The sequence below is a fragment of the Microcaecilia unicolor genome, chromosome 3, assembly GCF_901765095.1.
Source record: "Microcaecilia unicolor chromosome 3, aMicUni1.1, whole genome shotgun sequence".
NCBI classification, from domain to species: Eukaryota; Metazoa; Chordata; class Amphibia; order Gymnophiona; family Siphonopidae; genus Microcaecilia; species Microcaecilia unicolor.
This window is the reverse complement of record NC_044033.1, coordinates 435086607-435095976: the sequence shown is the minus strand read 5'-3', so window position 1 is coordinate 435095976 and position 9370 is coordinate 435086607. Positions and strand designations below refer to the sequence as shown.

The window sequence follows — 9370 nt, the reverse complement described above, 5'->3', positions numbered from 1 at the left end:
GTAAGCGTCTACGTGCGCCAAAATGGAGTTACTGCCTGGCTACCACGGAACATACTCTTCCAATCTCAGACAACCTGAAAATCCTCGGCATTAATATCGACAGCAACCTAACTCTAGAGAACCAAGCCACTGCCACTACAAAGAAAATGTTCCACACAATGTGGAAACTCAAATGCGTAAAACAATTCTTCCCGAGGGAAACATTTTGCAACATGATTCAAACAATGGTACTAACACATGTCGATTATTGCAATGGAATATATGCGGGTTGCAAAGAACAAATCCTAAGGAAACTACAGACCGCTCAGAATACGGCAGCCAGGCTTATCTATGGAAAAACTAGATTTGAAAGCGCAGAACCCGTCCACGAAAAACTGCACTGGCTACCAATCAAAGAACGTATCGCTTTCAAGATTTGTACCTTTGTTCACAAAATAATACATGGTCTAGCTCTGACCTATATGACTGAACTAATCGACTTACCAATTAGAAACACAATTGAATCAGCCAGAACATACCTAACCCTTCACTTCCCAAGTTGTAAGGGCCTGAAGTATAAATCAACATATAGTAACATATAGAGGGGCATAATCGACCAGAAACGCCTATCTCCATGGGCGTTAATCTCCGAGAACGGGTCCGTGAAGGGGCGGAGTGAACCGTATTTTTTAAAAAAAATAGACGCCCATGCTTTATTCGCCAAGGTGTGAGCTGGGCGTTTTTGCTTTTCACCGATAATGGAAAATGAAATCGCCCAGCTCAAAAACGAATAAATGCAAGGCATTTGTTCGTGGGAGGGGCCAGGATTCATAGTGCACTGGTCCCCCTCACATGCCAGGACACCAACCGGGCACCCTAGGGGGCACTTTTACAAAAACAAAAAAAAAGGTAAAAGAGCTCCCAGGTGCATAGCACCCTTCCCTTGGGTGTTGAGCCCCCCAAATCCCCCTCAAAACCCACTGCCCACAAGTCTACACCAGTACTATAGCCCTAAGCGGTGAAGGGGGGCACCTACATGTGGGTACAGGGGGTTTGGGGGGGGTTGGACGACTAGTAGCATTAAGCAGCACAATTGTAACAGGTAGGGGGGGATGGGCCTGGGTCCACCTGCCTGACGTCCACTGCACCCCCTAACAACTGTTCCAGGGACCTGCATACTGCTGCTTGGGAGGAGGGTATGACATTTGAGGGTGAAAGTAAAAAGTTGTGAAACATCATTTGTTCTGGTGGGAGGGGGTTAGTGACCACTGGGGGAGTCAGGGGAGGTCATCCCCGACTCCCTCTGGGGGTCATCTGGTCATTTAGGGCACTTTTTGGGGCCTTATTCGTCAAAAAACAGGGTCCAGGAAAAGTGCCCTAAATTCTAGCTACAAACGCATCCATTATCGGCGAAGGGCGCCCATCTCTGTTCGGGTGATAACCACGCCCCAGTTCCGCCTTCACCATGCCTCCGACACTCCCCCGTCAACTTTGTCCGCATCCGCGACGGAGTGCAGTTGAAAGCGTCCAAAGTTCGGCTTTCGATTATGCCGCTTTATTTGTTTTTGTGAGAAGAACGCCCATCTCCCGATTTAGGTCGGAACTTGGGCGTTATTCTCGTTCGATTATAAGCAGGATAGTAACATAGTAGATGACGGCAGAAAAAGACCTGCATGGTCCATCTAGTCTGCCCAACAAGATAAACTCATATGTGCTACTTCTTGTGTATACCTTACCTTGATTTGTATCTGCCATTTTCAGGACATAGACTGTATGCGTCCAGTTTCTCCTACATATGCACACAGCTCTGGAATACACTACCAAAAGGCCTGAAAACCATGAATAATCATCTAAAATTCCGAAAAAATCTAGACTCACCTTTTGAAAAAGGCATAACCCACAGAACCGATATAAATACGGAATAATGAAACATGGCAATTAAACCAGGAAACGGACAATACTCAACCCCTGACAAATGATCCCACCCTAGCAATTTGCCTGGGATGAACCACACCAAATCTATTTACTGATACTTCTTTACTGTATTTGTTCACACCGGAGTCTGTAACCACCTCTCCGGAACTATGTAAGCCACTTTGAGCCTACTAATAGGTGGGAAAAGGTGGGATACAAATGTAACAAATAAATAAAATAAATAAGAAGAAACCATTTTTCATTCAGCCTATAGTTAAGCTCTGACACTCTTTGTTGGACAAAGTGGTAAAAGCAGTTTTAATGTAGCTGGGTTTAAAAAAAATGTTTGGACAAATACCTGGAGGAAAAGTCCATAAGGTAATGTTGAATGTTGGGTGGGGGGAAAGAGAGACAGGTAGGATGCTGGATGGCAGCATCATTAGGATTAAGGCTGGAGTGGGCTTTGATGGCAACTCCAGTAGTTGGGAAGCAGGATTGGTGCCAGGCAGACTTCTATGGTCAGTGTGCAAATCTGGCAGGTAGAGACAGAGATGTAAGTATACCAGTGTTTAATCAGAAAGATCTGCAACCCGTGCAGAGTACCTGATTCAACTCTGGCTACCTTGATGAGCAGACTGGATGAACCGCGCAGGTCTTTATCTGCTGACATTTAATACGTATATATGATGCCTCCGGTTCCTTTTTTTCCACTTATATCATAGTATTCTTTGTTCTCTTTTGATATACAATAAAACTTGAGGAGCAAGAGGTTTTGTACTGTTTCTGTTTTTCCCTTCTTCCTTGCTGATGACTTTTTGAGACTCTGCCAGGTGCTTGTAACCTTGTTTGGCCACTGTTGGAATCAGGATACTGGGCTAGATGGACTATTGGTGTGACTCAATAGGGCAATGCTTATATTCTTATGTAGAGACAGGGGACTTCTGGATGGCATAGGGTTGGGGGGGGTGGAGAGACAGAGAGGACATGCTGGATTGCAGGGGAGAGAGACAGAGAGAGGCAGACAGGAGATGCTGGATGGCGTGGAAGAGAGACATAGAAGAGGCACTGGACGCTGGGGGAAGAGAGAGTTATAGAGGGATGCTGGATGGCAGGGGGAAAGAGAGACAGAGAGGGGATGATGGATGGGAGGGGGGAGGAAAGAGTTAGTAAAAGACTAGGGAATAATAGGAAGGGGAATGGAAGGACCTGGATGAGGAAAAGAGTTGGAAAACTGTAGGTAGAAACAGTAAGAAAAAGAAATTGAAGAATGGATAGTACGAATGAATGACATCTGAGTGGATAGAGAGGCAGAAAAATAAATGGAAGAAACATAAAAGTACTAGGTCAATGTCAGAGATGAATGTAGTGGAAGAGATGAAGAAGCCAGAAGAGAAAGAAAAAAATGATAAATGGTCAAGAGACCCTGGAAACAAAGTCAAGGGAAGACAGAAAAGCATGGAGCAGAAACTTGGACCTATATAATCAGAAAAATTAACTGCCCCTTTTACTAAACTGCACTAGCGATTTCCAGTGCATCGATGCTGACAAAGCCCATTCACTTTGAATGGCATTGCCATGCGGGAATTGCTAGCGTATCATAGCTTTGGGAAATGTGCATTGCTGATATCTATTTCTATTACTGTGACATGTTTTCTATGATAGGTCTGAAACATAGAAACACGACCGCAGAGAAAGGCTAAATGGCCCATCCAGTCTGCTCATCCTCAGCAACCACTACCTCCTCTTTTCCCCAAGAGATGCCACATGCCTGTCCGATGCTTTCTTAAATTCAGACGTAGTCCTTGTCTCCACCACCTCCACCGGAAGGGCTATTCCGCACGTCTACCACCCTTTCCATGCAAAGTATTTCCTTACGTTATTCCTGAGCCTGTAACCTCTTAACTTTATTCTATGCCCTCTCATTCCAGAGTTTTCCTTTATTTGAAAAAGGCTCACCTCCTGCACCTTAATGCCACGGAGATATTTAAATGTCTCTATCATATCTCCTCTCGCCCGCCTTTCTTCCAGTGTGTACATATTGAGGTCTATAAGTCTGTCCCCGTATACTTTATGACCAATTTTGTAGCCACCCTCTAGACCAGCTCCATCCTGTTTATATCTTTTTGAAGGTGTGGTCTCCAGAATTGCATACAGTTTTCTAAATGGGGGCAGGATCACCTCTTTTTTTTCCCTGCAGGCCATTCATCTCCCAATTTATTTTTATGTATTTCTTTATTAGGATTGGGATATGCATCTGAGCATCCTTCTGGCTTTGACCATCACCTTTTCTACCTGTTTGGCCACCTTAACATCATCACATAGGATCACACCCAAGTCCCACTTTTCTTTTGTACACATACACAGAAGTCTGGAATGTATTTGTTTTCTGGAGCTCTTATGGGATTCTTCCTCCTTCTCCTCTGCCCGTCCCCACTACCTTGGGAGAGATGGCTTTGTAAAGGTGGGGCCAGGGGGGCTCATCTTAATTTTTCTGTTCTGGTCTCATAGGCCACCGCAGGATCTGTATGTATGAGTTCAGGTGAGTGGGTGTCTGGCTGTCAGTACTGTAATAGCAGTTTTTTTTTTTACCTAGCTATTCCACAGCCACCTTCTGTCTCCAGGAAATCGGATCCTTTTTGGAAGGCGACGAAGTCCTGGCTGTCACCCGGCCCCACGTGCTGTCCAATGAGGGCGCGTAGCCCCAGCTAGGTCCGCTGAGGTCCCGCCTCCGCAGCCCTCAGCCGGCCAATGAGACGCGTCGGTGCGGCAAAAGCGGCCTCTCAAGCAGTGCCAACCTCAAAGAGCGAGAAAAGCCGACAAAACCCGTTCCTGCCAGGGCTGCTTGTGCGTGTTGTCCAGCCGGCCCGGACGGATTGGATTGACTGTCCCAACTAGAAAGTCCAGTTGGCGCGCGGGCAGACATGACACAGGAGTACGACAAGTGAGTGAGAGCGCGGGAGCGGCGCGTGCCAGGGTTCGCGCTGCCGCTGCTGCTGCTGCTCCGTAGAGCCGGTGCCGTTTCGCGGCCACTTGCAGCTGAGCCGGAGCGGCGCCAGGTGGGCGCGCGGACACTTTGCGTCTTACTTCTGCACTGACGTTTGCATGGTAGGCGAGGTACCTGCGCGCATCTCTCTTCAGTGTATCTTTCTGTTGTCCATGTCTGTGCTTAAATAGGCATCCGAGGTGTGTAACTGCGTCTGGAACAGCTGCAGGTTGTTGTACCCGGGCGGCGTGGCACCTGTCCTTCCTCTCGCTGTGTCTGGGGGGGGGGCAGCGGGCTGAGGTGGCCCCGACTCCCCCCCCCCCCCTTTGACTTTCCCGTTTTCCCTTTGCTCTTTCTCCCCCCCCCCCCTCCGCTACCTGCTATTGGAAAAAAGTTGCGGGATGCGACGGAACCTGGGCGCTTGACGTCCTTTTAGCTGCCACTTGCTGTGCGGATGCTGCCGTCACTCAGCCCTGTGTTCTCGTGTCACCACCGGACTTCGCAGCTGTGTTCGCTGGTGTTTGTAGCTTTTGTTCCCTCTTCATCACAACTGTTTACTGTCTCGTATCTTCCCTTACGGCCCTGTGGTGGTAGGGGAGGGGGGGTTGCGGGGGGGGGGGGAATTTATGAGGATGTGTGAATGGTACCGCTGTCCAGGTTTGCTTCTCGCCACTGTGGCCCGGACGGGAGTGCCCCCCCCCCCCTCACCCTGGGTCCTCCTTGCGCCGTTCTGTGTCTCTTTTTACCCTGGCAGAACGCTTTGCTTGCGTTTCATTTACCCCGGCGCGGCTCCTTCTTCCCGAGCAGAAGCGCTTCATCATGCGTAGGTTGTACTGTAGGCACTGTTAACAGTATTTGAACGATATGGACTTACAAGAGTTCAGTTTAGTGCTGAACGATCGAAAGTTTGAATTAAAACATGAAGGCAACTAAAAGTGATATTATGTCTGCAGGTACGTAAGGATCGTTCTTGGTGCACAACATAGTGGACAGTCTAGTTGGCCCATCAAGTTAGCCCAGTTATTCTGGTTTTAAACAGCTAAAGGTACATCCATCCCAGCTGCCAGAGGAACAAGTCTAACTACTTGTAGGATATCACTCCTTATTCGAGTCAGGTTTTGTCTTCTGCTATGGTTTTCTACTATTGAATAGATAAGCATACCAGATCCCATATATAATGCAACACCCGACCCCAACCTATACTTTTTGAACTTTATCAACTGATTTGTGCTTTAGACTCCCTTTTTTCCCCTTCCTTTCGTTTTTTTTAAATGAATAAACAACAACATGATTTTAAACATTTAGATTTTAAGAAAAAGCTAATTATTATGGATAAAGAACAGAGTCCTGCTTAAGCATAGCTTCTTTATATATTCTTTGTATATTTAAATTCAGGGTGTTTGACACTTCTTTGGTTAACAATCACAAGGTGAATGTTATGTATTGAATGCTGACTGTTTGTAGTTAGAAGTGTAAACATATGTAAGTGAATTGGGATTTGAAAGTTCATTTAGCTTTCAGCATTGCTTGTCTGCACACATACTGCCCTGAGAGATCGATCTGTCAGCTTTTTAGGAGAACAAATAACTTCAGGTCTGAAAAAGCACGGAGACGCACTGATCAAAAGTTTCAGTAGGTAGGGGTCAGAATTCTGTGGCTAAAATTTCTTATAAAGCCCCAAACCACCTATAGTCAAAAATAAAACTTGCCCTACATAGGTTTGTTTAATACACATTTTAGACAAGATGAAGCTTAAAAGTAATTATTTTATAAAGGAGCTTGCTTTTCATTTAAGTTTGAATCAGGTGGTGTACAAATTTTGTTGGCTTCATTCAAGAAACTAGTGGTAACATCCCTAAAAGAACCTATAGTTCTGTTCTAGAATTGAATCTCAGCCAAGGTCTACACTTTATTCAGTTCTCAGAGATAATTCAGGCTCCATTTGCCTCTTTAAAGAAGGCAGGTTGCCTGGGGGCATTTTTGCCTTTTAATGGGTGTGTTGCAATGGAAGGGAGTCTCACAAACACCTGTATGAAGTTTTTAACCTTTTCCTGAATCTCCATTAAGGGCTTTTTCTGATTTTGTTTCTGCAGACTCCTGTTTGATGTTTCCTTAGATTCAGCATAAAATGTATATGGTGATTTTTGCCATAGTACACTGTGCCAGTTTTGTTAGTATTAATTCCCGAATGGCATCTAAGAAGGAGGGGAAAGATAGTTATGTACTGTTTTGACTCATTTGGATATGTGCAACAAACAGAACACAAAGCCTAATTTATTATTATACTTATCTGTAAATAAGTTCTTATTTAATATTCTCTCTAATTTTTATTTATTTATTTGTTACATTTGTATCCCACATTTCCCCACCTATTTGCAGGCTCAGTGTGGCTTACATAGTACCGTAAAGGTGTTCGCCAATTCCGGTATAAACAGTTACACAGTGATGTTGTGGTAGAATGAGGTTCATGTGGAACAGACATGTTAGGGAATCGTATGGAGGAAGAGTTACATTATGTTCATTACGTGCTTTGGTTTCATAGCGTTGCAGGGTTCAGGCATTTAAGTTGGGTCCGTAGGGTATGCCTTTTTGAACAGGTACGTTTTTAGTGATTTTTGGAAGTTTAGGTGGTTGTACATTTTCTCGGCTTTTGGTAATGCGTTCCATAGTTGTGTGCTTATGTAGGAAAAGCTGGATGCAAGAGTTCATTTGTATTTGAGTCCTTTGCAGCTTGGGTAGTGGAGGTTTAGATATGTTCGTTTTGATCCGTTTGTATTTCTGATTGGTAGGTCGATGAGGTCTGTCATCTATAATGTAGGATTTTTTTTTCGCAATTTTATTATACTAGCAAAGTTCTTCCATCGCCTTGTGATGAATGTTGACAGGCACAGGGATCAGTGTTTTGGTTAATACTCCATAACCATTCTTGGTTAATACTCCATAACCATTCTAAAAAGACCATGTTATATTTAGCAATTTTCTTAATATTAAAAAAAAATATTTGCTTTTGTTTTCTTGTTGGATATATGGTTCTGGGTGGCATATGTCTTGAAAGCTATTTTATTAGATGATTTTATTATATATAACAGTAACAACACAGCAATGTACAAAACAGTAAACACAAATAACCAAAATCAAATAATCATAGTAATAATAAATCAGCGTATGAGTTCTAAAATTAATTCACAGCTTAGTAAACAGGGAGGGTTAGTATTTTCTTTAATAAAAAGCTAAACTTATAAACCATCTTTTACACAACTTCCCAAAAGCTGAATAAGTACAAATCATCCAAATTTCACTTGTTTCATTGTATTTCCTCCTTAAAAGAGATAGAGCATTCAATAATACATCTTGAAACATGTACGAGGTTCTTACCAAAAGATCGGCCCGCAAATTCCTCAATCTGAACTTCCCCAGCTGCAAAGGAATTAAATACAAACAGTCATACGCTACTACTTTTGAGTACAAAAGCACACAGATCTGGAACGCACTACCCATGGCCATGAAAAAAATGGACAACCTAACCAGCTTTCGCAAATCTTTGAAGACACATCTCTTCAACAAAGCCTACTAAGGACATCCTCACTAACTATTCCCCAAACTACTCAGATGCATCTAAAACACCTCTCACAACACTTACCTAGTACCTGCATCTAAATTACCTTCCTTAGCTTATTATCAACTGTATCTAAGATCATGTAATGACTGCATCATAACAACACTCTGTAAGCCACATTGAGCCTGCAAAAAGGTGGGATAATGTGGGGTACAAATGCAATAAATAAATAAATAAATACTGGAGCAGAAGGCTGCAATTTGGTTTTTAAATAAAATGGTCCAGACATATAAAGGGGCCCTTTTTCTAAGCTGTGCTAAAAAGTGGCCTGTTCTGTGACTAGTTCGTGGGTTTCCCGTGTACTGAGGCCACATTTAGCATGGCTGTAAAATGACTACATTTTCCATTTTAGCAATAATGGCCCTGCGCTAAGTTTCCCATTAGTTCATGGCCATTAGCATGTGAGCCCTTAACTACACCTGTTTTCTAGGTGGTAAGGGCTCACAAGCTAACCATGTGCTAATCGGTTAGTGTGTAGCGATGTAGCCGCCCTAACCAATCAGCTCTGGGCACGCCTACTCTCTGCCCCCAAACATGCCCCCAGCACTAAAAAATAAAATGTGTTTTATAGCACGTAGGAAGCGCATGCAAATGCCAAAACTACCGTGGAATATCTGAACGCGCTCTGCAGTAGTGGTTTTTAACCTGTGGTAAGCAAGCGTTAGTGCTTACTGCAGCTTAGTGAAAGGGCCCCAAAGTGTCCTAAACATTTTCTGTAGGTAAATCAGTAGCTAATGAAGACTGTCAAGAGCACGGGTATTATGAACTCACAGGCTTAATCCCAACAAAATCCGATCTGAATATATTGCAATCTTGAAATGTGTTTTTTATGGCGATCCGTATAGAGAGAGAGGGCATAAGCAAGGTGGCCAATAACA

General features: G+C 43.9%; 1 protein-coding gene across 5 annotated transcripts in view; it reads left to right on the top strand.

Moving 5' to 3' along the window:
* Positions 1-4689: 4689 nt before the first annotated feature.
* GRHL1 (grainyhead like transcription factor 1) overlaps positions 4690-9370 on the top strand; it is a 169443-nt gene continuing 164762 nt past the window's right edge. For 2 of the 5 annotated variants that reach the window (XM_030198875.1, XM_030198874.1), the window contains exon 1: positions 4690-4834. In XM_030198875.1, coding sequence (XP_030054735.1) covers positions 4815-4834 — 20 coding nt within the window. In that variant the 5' untranslated portion in view covers positions 4690-4814. The other 3 variants (XM_030198876.1, XM_030198877.1, XM_030198878.1) reach the window with 3 other exon arrangements.